This window comes from Artemia sp. Qi Xiang Cuo, chromosome 19 (assembly GCF_049724085.1).
Source record: "Artemia sp. Qi Xiang Cuo chromosome 19, ASM4972408v1, whole genome shotgun sequence".
Classification (NCBI taxonomy): Eukaryota; Metazoa; Arthropoda; class Branchiopoda; order Anostraca; family Artemiidae; genus Artemia; species Artemia sp. Qi Xiang Cuo.
The window spans coordinates 32923957-32940476 of record NC_142812.1 but is presented as its reverse complement, the minus strand read 5'-3'; the positions used below and the strand labels follow the sequence as shown (position 1 = coordinate 32940476).

Genomic DNA, 16520 nt, shown 5'->3' with positions numbered 1-16520 from the left:
TGGGCCATTTTCTTAAGAAAACACTTACATTAGAAAAAAATAGCTAAGGCTATATTTGTTAAAGATGGGCCATTTTCTTAAGAAAACACCTACCAAAAAATCAAGAATTTATGCGCAGTTTTAACTAGCTAAGGCTATATTTGTTAAAGATGGGCCATTTTCTTAATAAAAAACAATAAAATTAGAAAAAATACTAAATGTTCCATTATTACCTAAGCAACACGACAAAAAATCAAGAATTTATGCGCAGTTTTAAATAGCTAAGTCTATATTTGTTAAAGATGGACCATTTTCTTAAGAAAACACTTACATTAGAAAAAAAATTACTAAATTTTACTTTATTAACTAATTAAAAAGAAAAATAAAAAAATAATTTATGCTCAGTTTTAACTATAACAGGCTGTATTTGTTAAATAGGGGGTATTTTCATAATAAAACACTTACATTAGAAAAAAAAATACTATCTGGTCATATATAAACTTATAAAGAATACAAAACATCGAGAATTTATGCGCTGTTTTACTAGCTGAGTCTATATTGGTTAAAGGTGGGCCTTTTTCTTACGAAAACACTTTGATTAGAAGAAAAACTGAATTTACAATTATTTCCTATATAAAAAGACAAAAAATCAATTATTTATGCGATGTTTTAACTAGCGAAGTCTATATTTTTTAAAGATGAGTCATTTTCATACTAAAACACATACATTATAAAAAATGTTAAAGGTTATATTATTACCTAAGTAACAAGACAAAAAATAAAGAATTTATTAGCAGTTTCAACTATCTAATGATATATTTTTTTAAGATGGTCCTTTTGCTTAAGAAAACACCTACATTAGAAGAAATACTGAATGTACCATTATTACCTATATAACACGAAAAAAAATCAAGTATTTATGAGCAATTTTAAATAGCTAATGATAAATTTTTTAAATATGAACCATTTTCTTAAGAAAACACTTACATTAGAAAAAATACTAAATTTTCCATTATTACCTAATTAACACGAAATAACATCGATTATGTATTCCCTTTTTTACTAGCTAATGCTATATTTGTTCAATATGGGCAATTTTCTTACCAAAACACTTACATTATAAAAAATACTAAATTTACAATAATTACCTATGTAACAAGAAAAAAATTCAAGTGTTTATGCGCAGTTTTAACTGGCTAAGGATAAATTTGTTAAAGATGGGCTATTTTATTAAAAAACACTTACAGTAGAAAAAATAATGAATGTTCCATAATTACCTCAGTAAGACGACAAAAAATCGATAATGTATGCGCTTTTTTACTAGCTAATTTTAAATTTGTTAAAGATTGGCCATTTTCTTACGAAAACCCTTACATTAGAAAAAATATTGAATTTATAAGTATTACCTAAATAACAAGACAAAAAATAAAATATTTATGCGCAGTTTTAACTGTCTATTGTTATATTTGTTAAATATGAGCTATTTTCATACGAAAACACTTACATTATAAAAAATACTAAATTTACTATTATTACCTAAGTAACACGACAAAAAATCCACAATTTATTCGCAGTTTCAACTAGCTAATTCTATATTTGTTTAAGATGGGTCTTTTGCTTTCGAAAAAACACTTATTTTAGAAAAAATACTGAATGTAAAATTATTAACTAAGTAAAAAGACAAAAAAACCACTATTTATGCGCTATTTTAACTAGATGATGCTACATTTTTTAAAGATGAGCCATTTTCTTACGAAAACACTTACATAATAAAAAAAACAGAATGTACCATTATTACCTAAATAACAAGAAAAAAAGTCACGTATTTATTAGTTGTTTTTAATAGCGAGGGTTAAATTTACTAAAGAACAACTATGTTATTCAGAAAACACTTACATTAGAAAAAAATAATAAATTTTCAATTATTTCCTATGTATAAAAAAAAAAAAAAAAGGCTTAAGTTGCAGTTTTAACTATATTATTCTGCGTATGATAAATATGGACCATTTTCATCTAAAAAAACTTCAATGAGAAAACAAAAATGACTGGACACTATTTAAAAAAGTAACAATACAAAACAAAGTGAAGTTATGTATTTTTTTACTTCATACTGTTCTATATGTTAAAGATGATCAAATTTATTATGAAAACCCCTTAATTATAAAAAATATTGAATGTACAATTATTAACTATATAACAAGAAAAAAAATGAAGTATTTATGAGCAATTTTAACTCGCTACGGCTATATTTGTTAAAGATGGGCCATTTTCTTAAGAAAACACTTACATTAGAAAAAAATACTAAATGTCCCATTATTACCTAAGTAACACGACAAAAAAATCAAGAATTTATGCGCAGTTTTAACTAGCTAAGGCTATATTTGTTAAAGATGGGCCATTTTCTTAAGAAAACACTTACATTAGAAAAAAAATACTAAATGTCCCATTATTACCTAAGTAAAACGACAAAAAATCAGGAATTTATTCGCAGTTTACTAGCTAAGGATATATTTGTTAAATATGGGCCATTTTATTAAGAAAACACTAACATTAGAAAAAAATATTAAATGTAAATTTATTACCCAATAAAAATGCCAAAAAATCAGGAATTTATTCCTATTTTTTAATAGATTAGGCTATATTGTCTAAAGATGGGCCATTTTCTTAAGAAAACACTTAAAGTAAAAAAAAATACTACATGTATCAAAATTTCCTAAATAAAAAAACAAAAATTCAATTATTTATGTTCTTTTTTTACTATAGAATTTTGTATTTTATAAATATGTACAATTTCATTATAATAACAATTACAATAAAAAAAAAATAAAAACTTGTTACTTATAACAAACTTAACACTATAGAACATAGATAAATTTACAGTAGTTTTACTATCTGGGTCTCTGTTTGATAAATATGGGCCGTGTTATAATAAAAACACTTAAATTAGAAAAAAATATTAAATATTCCTTTATTTACAAAATAACAAAACAAAAATTCAATAATTTATGTCTAGTTTTAACTAGCGAGAACTAGATTTGTTAAAGATGGGCCATTTCCTTCAAAAAACAATTAAATTAGAAAAAAAGAATAAATGTTCATTTATTACCTAAATGATACGATAAAAATTCAAGGGTTTATTTGCAGTTTTAATTAGAGAAAGCTTTGTTTGCTAAAGACGGATTATGCTCTTCAGAAAACAATTAAAGTAAAGAAATAATAAATGTTCAATTATTACCTAAGTAACAAAACAAAAAATCAAGGGAGTATATTAAGTTTTAAATAGCTACGGCTTTGTTTGCATACAACAGATCATTTTCTTATGAAAACAATTAAATTATAAAACAATCCCATATGTTTCTTTATTAACTATATAGAGCTACAAAAAATCATGTGATTATGCGCGGTTTTATTTAGCTAATGATAAATTTTATACCGACAGACCATTTTCTTACGCAAACACTTACATTAGAAAAATACTGAATGTACCAATAATACCAAAATAACACGACAAAAAATCAAGTATTTATGAGCTGTTTGAACTAGATAATGCTCTATTTGTTAAATATGAGCCATTTTCATACGAAAACACCTACATTAGAAAAAATAATAAATTTATAATGATTACCTAAATAACACGACAAAAAATCTAATATTTCTGCTCTGTTTTAACTGGCTAATGTTCTATTTGTTCAAGATGGTCAATTTTCACACGAAAACACTTACATTATAAAAAATACTAAATTTACCTTTATTACCTTAGTAACACGACAAAAAATCAAGTATTTATGCGCAGTTTTAAGTAGCTAAGGATTTATGTGTTAAAGATGGGCCATATAATTAAGAAAACAATTACATAATAAAAAATACTAAATGTTCATTTATTAACTCAGTAACACTAAAAAAATCAGGCATTTATGAGCAGTTTTAAGTATCTAATGCTACATTTGTTAAAGATGGACCATTTTCTTACGAAAACACTCAAATTATAAACATTAATGAATTTACTTTTATCACCTAATTATAATGACACAAAATCAAGTACTTATGCGAAGTTTTTACTCGCTACTTCTATATATTATACAGATGTACAATTTCATTAAAAAAACACTTAAAAAAGAAAAAAAAAATACTAAATGTTCATTTATTACCTAAGCAACACGAAAGAAAGTAAAGAATTTATGTGTATTTTTAACTAGCTAAGTTTTTATATTCTAAAAATGGGCTATTTTCATCTAAAAACACTTAAATTATAAAAAAATACTAAATGTTCCATTATTACCCAAATAACAGAAAAAAAATTCAATGGTTTATTTTCAGTCTTAACTAGCGAAAGCTGTATTTGCTAAAGACAGACAATTTTCTTAAAAAAACAATTAAATTTAAAACAAAAAATAACTGTTCCTTTATTAAATAATTTACAATACAAAAAAATCAAGTATTTATGATTAGTTTTAAATAGATAAGGATATATTTGTTACAGATGGGTCATGTTCTTAAGAAAACATTTAAATTAGAAAAAAATACTAAATGTTAATTTATTTCCTAAACGATAAAACAAAAAATCATTAGTTTAGGTGCAGTGTTAACTAGCGATGATTACGTTTTCTCAAGATAGACTATTTTAATACGAAAACAATTAAATTACAAAAAAAAATAAATGTAAAATTATTACCCATTTAAAAAGACAAAAAATGAGTAATTTATCCCCAGTTTTAACTCGCTAGAGTTAGATTTTCTAAAGACGGGCCATTCTCTTATGAAAACACTTAAATTAGAAAGAAAAACTAAATGTACTATTATTACATAAGTTAAAAAACAAAAATTCAAGAATTTAGGTGCAGTTTTAACTAGAGAATGTTATGTTTGTTAAAGATGGACCATTGTCTTAAGAAAAAGATTAAATTAGAAAAAAAATAATATATGCACCATTATTACATACGTAAAACGGCAAAAAATCAGAAAGTTATTCGCAGTTTTATTTAGCTAAGGATATATTCGTTAAAATCGGGCTATTTTCTTAAGAAAACACTTACATTAGAAAAAAAATACTAACTCCTTCGGGGTTACCTTAACCGCTAATCAGTTTAATTCTTTTTTTCTCCACCTTCATACATTTTGAAAATCTGCTTGCACATAGTATATTTTGATTCAGTTCAAGTCAACCATACGGTTTTTTTTTCGCTAGCAAGTCGACCCATAGTACAGCACTATAAGTACTCTAAGAAATCCTTCTCCCATCATCCCATCCCTCTACAAATATTTTATTCAGAGATTTCATGTTAAAAAATTAACCAATCACTAATTACTCCTTTTTTGCAGATGCTAAACAAAAAAAAACCTGTCTACTTTTCAAAATGTTCGTATTTGGAACTCTGTCAGTTAACACCAAGAAGTGAATTGGGTAATCCCCTAGCAATAATAAAAGGCTTAGCAGTGATTACATGTCATTTTTTTCGACTCGTTGTCGGTCGCAAATTGAGTTAGCTTAATGCAAATGAGATATCATTTTGATATCTCTAATAGCGTATGCGATACTGGGGCGAGATCTCAGATACCTTTAAGCTACAGGCTATTAACCGGATTCCATAGCTACAATATTCTCTTTGAAAAGGTGTAGAGCTTCTATAGTCTAGAATAGTGACATAATTTCACTTTATCGACCCTGAAATTCCATTTAGGTTGCCATATATGGTGTACCCACAGTATTTCCATACACCTATTAGCCAAGAAACCTGTCTGGTTGGCCCAGAAATTTGTCTGGTTGGCCCAGAAACTTGTCTGGTTGGCCCAGAAACTTGTCTGGTTGGCCCAGAAACATGTCTGGTTGGCCCGGAAAGTTGTCTGGTAGGTTTTGTATAATTCCATATGCAATTGATACCAATAGCAATGATTAGTCTGGTAATCAACCATGGAAAGGAGCCAGGGAACGTAAAGGCGGCAAATAACACAGGATGGAACATAAAGTAGTAGAAATGGTACTTAGATAACTACTTGAATACCAAAATGAATATCTTAAAATTTTTATCGGATACATTGGGGGAAAAAAGTCCGTGGAGGGGGGGGGCTAGTTGCCTTTTGATCACTTTTGACTCTTAAACAGGGCACTAAAACTTTCAATTTTCAATCCAATAAGCCCCTTCCAAAGTTTATACGAACACCCCTTCCATATGAAGTGCCCCTGGGAAAAAGTAAATAAATAATAAAACATTGGAGCCGTATGGCCTTTACTATAGGCAACGCTATAACGTTGCCTTTGAAACAATGAAGTTTTAACTTCAAATGCTAGAAAAGGCAGTCGGCAAATAACAAACGTGCCATTCTTGCACTTGTTTATTCTTTAATTCTTTCAATAAAGTGGCATAAGACATTAGCAGAAAGAGCGGGAGGTTGAGGCGCTACAACCTTCCTCATATATGGAATAATCTCTAACAATTACAAGTGTCACTGTTGTTCAAAACTTGTTTTTGTAATTTGACACATAATTGCCTCGTTCAGTCTGAAGCGATATGGAAATGGTCTATTCTACTTTCTTAATGTTACTCACCATATGGTCTATTTCTATTGATACATCCCTAAAAAACATACATAGCAGTAAGTATGCATCAAATCGTGAGACTTTGGCATCCTCAGACGTGTTTTTATCAGAATGAGCCCCCCATCATTAGGACAATTTGTCAATTAAGCAACAAAATTTGAAACTCGATGAAAAATAATTTTTCATTTATGGTTTATTTGCGCTACCTCTAAATGATCTCTCGCATCCTTAAATACTAGTGAAAATTGATTTTTATCTTGCATCCCAAAACCTACCATAGTCTTTTTTTGTCTTAAAAAATAGTCTAAAAAAAGGCTAAGAGGTGCCTTGGGGGCTGTTGCTATATATATTTTCTGATGCTTTTTTTCTGATAAAAAAAAACAAAACAACAACAAATAATTGAATCGCCTAATTGAAAGATCATCCCGTATTAGTATTGCTGAAAATCGTTTGTCTTGCAATAACAAATTTGTGTCAAGTCAAATGACAAAAGTCGTTTGCATTCACGGGCGTAGGGAGGGGACGGGGGCAGGGGGGCCGCTGCCTCCTGAGACCTTTAAATTTACATCAGATATGGCTGAAAAAGCAGATGGTTGTAAAAGCAGTTGATAAAAGGCCCTCCATCACACTATCGACCGCCCCCCCTAGACAATAGGCTGCCTACGCCCATGTTTGCATTCTTACAAATAATATTATAGCTAGACAAAATATTTTTAAAACGTTTGTTTAAATATTGTACCCTGAAGTTTCTGATATTTTCTGAAGTTAATTTTTATTTTCTTATAAAATTAAAAAGAGGGGAATAGGTATGTTTATGCTTAACATCGCAAAATTCACTCATATCGTGTACAAAATTGTTTGTACATCTTTCTTACACTAAATATTTTTCTTTTCTTTTCAGAAGTGTATTCCATTGGAAAAATACGAAAAAACGGCTCTTCTTAGGAACCTAGCCAGACCTTATATGTTTTTTAGCTGCTTTAAGGTAAGCAAGGAGAACGATTAATTCACCCCTCTGGTTTTTATTCTTTTTTTCTTCCATATAATATAGACTACTATCAACACTAAACATATGAGATGTAGGCAATTTTTTGAATGATTATAAAATCACTTATATCTATGAAAGTTATGTTTGTACCGATGTTTTTCCATTTTACATACAGTGTCAATGGGGCATATACCTAAATTTCCAGGAGCTTCAGTATTTCTGGGATCTTCAAATCCAATGTGCAAAAGATTCCTTTGAGGGATCAAATGAAGTGTTTCAGGCCTTATGCTATTGACTTAATGCTACAATAAATCTAAGGTACACCCCAATCAACTGCTTATTACGAGTATATATATATATATATATATATATATATATATATATATATATATATATATATATATATATATATATATATATATATATATATATATATATATATATATATATATATATATATATATATATATATATATATATATATATATATATATATATATATATATATATATACATATATATGTTATATATTAATTAGGAGCTTCAGTATTTCTGGGATCTTCAAATCCAATGTGCAAAAGATTCCTTTGAGGGATCAAATGAAGTGTTTCAGGCCTTATGCTATTGAGTTAATGCTACAATAAATCTAAGGTACACCCTAATCAACTGCTTATTACGAGTATATATATATATATATATATATATATATATATATATATATATATATATATATATATATATATATATATATATATATATATATATATATATATATATATATATATATATATATATATATATATATATATATATATATATATAATGATTATAAAATCACTATATATATATATATTTTTGAATGATTATAAAATCACTTATATCTATGAAAGCTATGTTTGTACCGATGTTTTTCCATTTTACATACAGTGTCAATGGGGCATATACCTAAATTTCCAGGAGCTTCAGTATTTCTGGGATCTTCAAATCCAATGTGCAAAAGATTCATATATACATATATACATATATATGTTATATATTAATGGCAACAACAGCTTTTGAAATTAATAATATATTAATTTTGGTTCAACCTTTCCCTTGAAAACACGTATTTAAGGTGCAATCGACACAATTCTCTCCTTCAGTTAAAGATGAATCCAGGCTTCCCTCCAAACGATATTGAAAAATTCACAAAAGGCCAAGATATTTTAGGGGACAAGAGAACTATAATAAATAAAAAAGGCTTTTATCACGAAAATTAAGGAGTTTTCATTTAAAAGCAGTAAAAAACAAAAAGTTATACAAAGTCTTTTAAAGAAAAATAACGAGTGACCATAGAACCTGAAACGTACAGAAATAGTCATAATAATAATTCAAATATAAACCGTTAGATATTACTATGAATGAACAAACAAAGCCTTAAATAAACAGAAAGTGCAATTTGTATTGGAGTCTAGGTAAAAACAAATAGTAATAACTAAAATTGAGATTAACTAAACATTGCAGCCCCCTTCCAACCCCCTGAAGGGTATAGTTCCATTCACATTTTAATAAAATGGAATACATTTTGAACACTATTCACGTCACTATTTTTCCTCTATTAAATCTTTTTCATTCCAAAATATACATAAACTGATGACCTAATAAAAATTTTATAGCTTCATTTGACAATTTTTGAAGCAACTAAATTAGTTTTAGTGGTGGCCGGCATTTGCCCCCTGGTGATTACACCCCGGAAAATACTCCCCCCCCCGGAAAAACCTTTCCGGAAAATACCCCCCGGAAAATACCCCCCCATGGAAAATACACCCCCCCCCCCCAGAAAATGTCCCCCGGAAAATACCCCCCGCGGAAAATACCCCCCACGGAAAATACCCCTCGGAAAATAGCTCCCCGCGGAAAATACTTCCCGCGGAGAATTTGGGCTATAGATTTGCACATTAGGGGGGAAGAGGTAAAGTATAGCTTCATTTGACAATTTTTGAAGCAACTAAATTAGTTTTAGTGGTGGCCGGCGTTTGCCCCCTGGTGATTACACCCCGGAAAATACTCCTCTCCCCCCCCCCCCGCGGAAAATATCCCCCTGGAAAAACCTTTCCGGAAAATACCCCCCAGAAAATACCCCCGTGGAAAATACCCCCCCCCCCGAAAATGTCCCCCGGAAAATACCCCCCGTGGAAAATACCCCCCATGGAAAATACCCCTCGGAAAATAACCCCCCGCGGAAAATACCTCCCGCGGAGAATTTGGGCTATAGATTTGCACATTAGGGGGGAAGGGGTAAAGTATAGCGGGTATGCATTCAAAATGTGTTTGGTACAATTATTCTGCATATTAGATAGATAGATAGATTAGTGTATTTTGAAGCCAAATATACGACCATGAACACAGTAAAATAACATAAATGAAAGGCAAAAACAGCATAAACTTTGATCAGCGATCATCATAAAAAACTTAAATGAAACAATACATTAACCTAATAATATTAGTTAATACTTGGAAAACATTCATTGAAAAAAAAAACACTTAATACTTCGAAAAAACGAAACATTATTAAATGAAACATTACATTTACTTAATACTGTTGGGATTTCTTTTTTCTTTTTTTTTTTTTAGTTAACAAAATTTCCAGATACCTTGCTGTTCTTCTGTAATTTTTTAGTGGCCATATACCTAGAAAGAATTGTTTTCTGACTTCAAACTGTCCAAATAATTTACCCCCCCCCCCCTCCTTAGGTGCAAATATATAGCCCAAATTATATATTTCCCATATATTCTGTCACTTGTCTTTGTCTTGTCTCGTGCTAAGCTGAAAAAACTAACGAATAAGCCGGTTAGTTCTCGAGTTTTACACAGGGTAAACTTGAGTGAGTGGCGCATAATACACAAGTACCAAAATTCCTTCGCCCTACATAAATTAAAAAATAAAATTCAAATAAAATTCTCAAATTTGGAAAGTCTTATTTTCCATGGAGGGGGGGGTATTTTCCGGGGGGGGGGGGTATTTTTCAGGTGAGTAGTTTCTGCGGGGGGGAGGCATTTTCAGTGGGAGTATTTTCCATGGGGGTATTTTCTGGGGGTTAATAGCCGGGGGGTAAACGCCTAGAACCGAATAGCACAAATGACACTCTAGGTCTTGGTGGTTTGGGGGGCTATATAGGCTAAGAAGTAGACAGACGGAGCATACGCACCTTCATTAGAGGAGTTTGGAGATAGAGCACGTGTACTTTGGATCAAAGGAGGGAGGGGAAACAATTTGTAGGTATTGTTTACCAACCAGAGTTTGAGATTGAGCGCAAACACTGTTAACCGAAAGGGGTCAAAGAGGGATTAAACGTAGCATTGATTTTCGTTCTAGCAGATATTGGTAAAACCGATAGTTCAGACGAAATATTTCGATATCAAAAATATTTTTTAGATGGGTTGTCCGTAGTTCAGAAAGTGGTCTTTTCAGCCATTGTTTTTAGCTGCGAATAAGTTGTGCAAGGCTCAATAAAGTAACGAAACTGTTAACGTACAGAAACTAAAATTGTTCACTGCGTTGCATTGTCTATGTGACCGTCAAGGGCCAGTAACTAATGAATTTTCGCTTACTGACCAACTAAAAGACCCTCAGACACAGGATGCAGTGTCGTTTCAAATTCTTCGATTACATTTTCACATTTTGAGGGGATTAAAATCTTCTGAAAGTAGCACGTTTTCTACCCAAAGGGGTCACTTTCTGACCCAGGATTTAGACACCTTCTTAATTACGAGTCAAAGCGTGAAAATTTAAATATGGTATATTTGTGTCTAATACAGAATAGCTTCAGATTTTTTGCGTTGTACATCCTTTAAAGGCAAATCCTTTATTAAAAATTATGATCATAAGCTCTTAGGGGTGAAGCAAGTGGGGCTAAGTTGATATACTTTGCTTGTATGTGTTTATTTATGTAAGGAGCAGTTTCACGCATCAAAATAAACTCAACCCCCTGTCGTGGTATGTCTTAAGAGGCCTGAATAAACCTTAGACCAGAGTAGTAAGAAGATTTCCAAAGAGTAAGGGAAACTGAGAAGAGCTAAAGTCCAACGCTTCGGAAAAAAAACAATCATCGAACACCTGGCGAAATTCTGAAGTTTTTACTTACCCTCGACTGGTAGCATCACTCCGTTGAAAAGCTGTTGTCGTGGGGGCTTGAATTCTATGGATTTTAGATTTTTAATTTTGGTTAGTAACTCTGTGCTAGCTGTGGTGCTTGCAGTGTTATTCATTGTTCGCGACGCTTCAAAGCATACAGGATCTTGTTCAATCCAGTGTTATATTTTCTTTGATCACAGCTCTCTCTTCTTCATTTGTGTGACAATGCTTATGATACACAGCCAACCAAACTTGAAGTTCAAAATTCAGTAATCAGATACGTTCAAACCGAAACCCAGATAATAAACCAAACCGTTCATAATACTGAGCTTTGAAGAAAGACTCTTTCCTACTCATTCCGAAAGAGTAGCCCTTGTCAATTATGGCCGAAAGTGTCGGAAGATCATACTCTTAATGTTCATTCTTTATACGTATAACTAAATGAATTTAAAGCTGCTCATTCATTAGCATCAGAAAAATTTCATAGCTTTGTAAAAGGGAGGTGAAAAGTACGATGAAAATTAAATTCAATAGCAATTACATTATCAAATTCAACATTTCAGAGAATCCTTTATTTCAAGCTAATTTGTCCAAAAACATGATACTTGAATTTTATTTTTTCCTCTAAGGGTTGGCACGGATGTGTGCTTGTTTTTTTTGTGTTTTTGGGGTTTTTCTCCTTTTTGTACAGAGATGATCGGGTTGAAAGAATGGTTATAGAACATTGAAAAATGTGACATTCAGGCGGAAATTTGGAGCGTCAATTCTAATAACAAAAGACAAATCGCCTCAGCAAAGTGAGAGTAATGAACTCGTCATTAAATATTTATTGATTAAAAAAAAATTCTATAAAAGAAGTTTTTAAAGAAAAGTAAAGAGCTAGATATGTATATGTAAGGTATCTAGAATATCTAAGGCGAGCGGAAATAAAGTCAAATGGTAAATCAAGATTAAAACGAAAAGAAATTATACTAAGAAATCAAGGCAAACTTAAACTTGTTTACAATTTGGACTACTTGTAACTGTGACGGCTACGACTTCTTGCAAATGCAAATACTTTCGGGAATTACCAGGAGATCTGACGATTAATTGTTGTTCCATATTTGCTCTGCTTTCTTCATTAACAGACTGTTTTACTGATTGACACAATATTTTTACCATAGTATTTGGCAGCATTCATTTTTACAAATAAATTATTTTTAGGTATTTATTTATTTATTTAAGAGAAAATATACACTCTTTTTCTTCTTTTATTTCAGAATCAGAAACTAGTTGCTTGTATGAAGAAAGATCTAAACGAGAAATTTGGCGTAAATTTTGATGCTATCTCTTCTAGAATGGGGTTAGATTCAATGGCTGAAGATAGTGAAGATGATCAAATTCTCTCCTTATTTTCGACCATTTTTGGAATATCTGAAAACACCAATTTATAAGTATTTAGAGAGTTTCAACAATTAGAATTTACATTGAAAAATAAATGTTGTTGTTGACTATGTTGCGAAAGTTTATGCAACTCTACTTGCCTTAAAAATAATTTTTGTATCATTGAACCTGTGATAGCAACGCCATCTCTTTTAAAGATCGTTTGCAAGAGTAGTAGTATCATAAAAAAAATTACTATGTGTCCAAGACCATTATGGAGAAAAAATATAAAGAAAAAGTGTCAAAGTGTATAAACACTTTACGTTTTAATTTACCAAAATTTTCTCTACAACCATGTAGTTCCATTAAAAATATCTTTTTGGAAGAAACATGTATGCAAATATGGACACTATATTCTAAAGTTATAAAAAGCTTTTTTTTAAAAATTTGCATACATCTTGAATCTAAAATAAATCCTAGAAACTTCTAAATCATATCAAATATCGAAAAATAAGTATGAGAAAGCTTTTGTGTGCTAGAATGTAGTCTTTAAATTATCTCAAGTATCAGTATATAGCCTAAGAAAATAGCGATCAACTAAAATGTTTCCTCTAGGTAGTTCAAATTGGCGCAAACATCGAAAAAAAACATCGAAAAAACCGCAAATCTATAAAATTTAGCATAAGAACTGTCACAAAATAACAAATAAAGCCTCAGAAACCAGTGACCAAGTCGAAAAAACATTAAATTTCAGGTAAATGTAAAATATGTCATATGTCTGAACTAACCCTTTTCATTCCCCAAGCATCGAAAAATAGCCTAAGAAAAGAGGAGATAACGAAATAACCAGGTTATGTTGTTAAAATTAGCAAACTGTATTCTATTATAACGATATTCCACCCTGTAGCATACAAATTATCATTAAAAATGGGCAAGGGCAGTTGCCCCCCTCCTCAATATCGCCCCTGGTTATGTTGATACATTTCATATAACATACGTTTTCATATAACATACGTATGTTATGAAATTTACATTTCATAACATACAAATTTCAAACAGTTCGTGGTAACGAACTGTAAGGCGCGGCCCGGCTCAATGGTAACCGAAACTCTAGAAACCGGGTTTTGATACCAATAGATACATCAAAAGAATCAGATTTCAATGCTGATTTCAAATATATATTTTTCATCAAGTTTAGTCCTACCCATCAAAAGTTACGCGCCTGAGAAAATTTGGCTGATTTTCGAAAAAAGGGGGAAAGACCCCATAAAAACTATATAACCTTAATGAAAATCACACCGTCATATTCAGCGTATCCGAGAACCCTACTGTAGAGGTTTCAAGCTCCTATCTACCAAAATGTGGAATTTTCCATTTTTTACCAGAAGAAAGATCACTGATGCGTGTTTATTTGTTTTTTTGTTTTTTTCCCCAGGGGTGATCGTATCGACCCAGTTGTCCTAGAATATCGTGGGAGGGTTCATTGGAACGGAAATTAAAAGTTCTAGTGCCCTTTTTAAGTGAAAAAAAGGAGGGCAACTAGGACCCCTCCCACGCTTATCTTTTTCCCAAAGTCACCCGATCAAAATTTTGAGATAGCCATTTTGTTCAGCATGGTCGAAAATATGATAAATATGTCTTTTAGGATGACTTAATCCCCCGAAGTCTCCAGGGGAGGGCTAAGATTTATGAACTTTACCCAATGTTAACATATAGTATTGGTTATTGGGAAGTATACAGAAGTTTTCAGGAGGTCTTTTTTCTGGTAGTGGGAGGGAAGGGTGGGTCGGGGGTTATGTTGGAGGATCTGTCCATGAAGGAAGTTTTCATGGGGGAAAGGAAATTGCCATGAAGGGGGGCGCCGGACTTGCCAGCATTATTTATTGGTTATTGGGAAGTATACTGACATTTTCAGGAAGGATTTCTGTCTGGAGGGGGGGGCTAGAGGAGGGGGTTACTCTGGAGAATCTTTCCGTGGAGGATGTTTCTTTGGGGTAAGGGACATTTCTATGAAGGGGGCGCCGGATTTCCAAGCATTATTTAAAAAACGATCAGAAATTAAATAAAAAAAACAAGTTTTTTCAACTGACAGTAAGAATCAACATTAGAACTTAAAACGAACAGAAATTATAACGTATGTGAGGCGGTTCTCCACCAAGTCAATACCTCTCTCTTTACGCTACAGTTTTTTTTAGTGCTTTCAAAAGAGCTATCTATTCTAATTAACCGGCCTTTGTGATTCAGGGGTTTGTGAATAAAAAATTTTTTTTTAACTTTTAAAGTAAAGAGCGTGGTATTTACTAAGGGTAGAACCCCCTCATATACGTAATAACATATACGTAATAAAAAAAAACAATAAAAAAACAAGCGATACGGCTAAATAGTAATAGAAAATTTTAAAAACGGAATTTTGATGTCGAAAAATTTATAAAAATAATGTTTTTATAATGCTGATTCTAAATATATAAATTTTATTAAGTTTAGTATTACTCATCATAGGCTACGAGCCTGAGAAAATTTACCCGATTTTTTAAAGGGGGGGGGGAACATCCCCTAAAACTGAAAGAATTTTAATGAAAATCACACCGTCAGATTCAGCGTATCAGAAAACCCTATTACATAGGTTTCAAGCTCATATCTGCAAAAATCTGCAACTTTTTATTTTTTCCCAGAAGAAAAATATACGAATATAGAAGTTAGTTACGTAAGTTAATTTGTACAGACATCCATTTAGCAAAAGAACAGTAAAATTTTTATGCAAATTTTGTTTACTTATTCAATGACGGTGAGCCAAAATAAAAGCTGCATTAACTAAAAAACGATCAGAAATGAAATAAGAAAAAACAAGTTTTTTAAACTGAAAGTAAGGAGTGACATTAAAACTTAAAACGAACAGAAATTATTCCGTATATGAAAGGGGCTGTCCCCTCCTCAACGCCCCGCTCTTTACGCTAAAGTTTGACTCTGTCTCACAACTTTTTTTTTAAAACAATAAAAACTGTAGCGTAAAGAGCGAGGCGTTGAGGAGGGGACAGCCCCTTTCATATACGGAATAATTTCTGTTCGTTTTAAGTTTTAATGTCGCTCCTTACTTTCAGTTTAAAAAACTTGTTTTTTTTTATTTAATCACATCCATAAAACAGCTGAAGAAAGCATGAATCAAAAAGTACCATGGTTGTTAAAATTGGAATAAGGTATTTTATCATCATACTGATCCACCCCATCTTTGCGCATAAAGTATCTTAAAAATCAAAAATGGTATAAGAAATCTCAAATCTGTTAAAATTTTCCCTGTGATAGTCTTGAATAACGAAAAATGGCTAAAAAGAGAGCTATCTGGCTCGAATAAAGGATTGAAAGCAGTTCAATCTTCCAAAAATAGTTTATGAAAGAACTAATTCAACAAGATGTAGCCTGGAAATTATCAAAAATAACAGGGCAAAGACAAGAAAGCCTTTATCCAATTGAATGAACGTATTGTATTACACACAAATTAAGAACATGTTCTATTTTGTTCGGGTCCAAATTATATAGAGATTATC

At 31.2% G+C, this 16520-nt stretch overlaps 1 protein-coding gene across 1 annotated transcript in view; it reads left to right on the top strand.

The window, feature by feature from the left end:
• The window catches only part of LOC148940751 (uncharacterized), a 115424-nt gene extending 102315 nt beyond the window's left edge, over positions 1-13109 (top strand). The window contains exons 3-4 of the mRNA XM_089105062.1: positions 7416-7499; positions 12876-13109. Coding sequence (XP_088961188.1) covers positions 7416-7499; positions 12876-13049 — 258 coding nt within the window. The 3' untranslated portion in view covers positions 13050-13109. The remainder of the gene's footprint in view (positions 1-7415; positions 7500-12875) is intronic.
• Positions 13110-16520: the final 3411 nt, after the last annotated feature.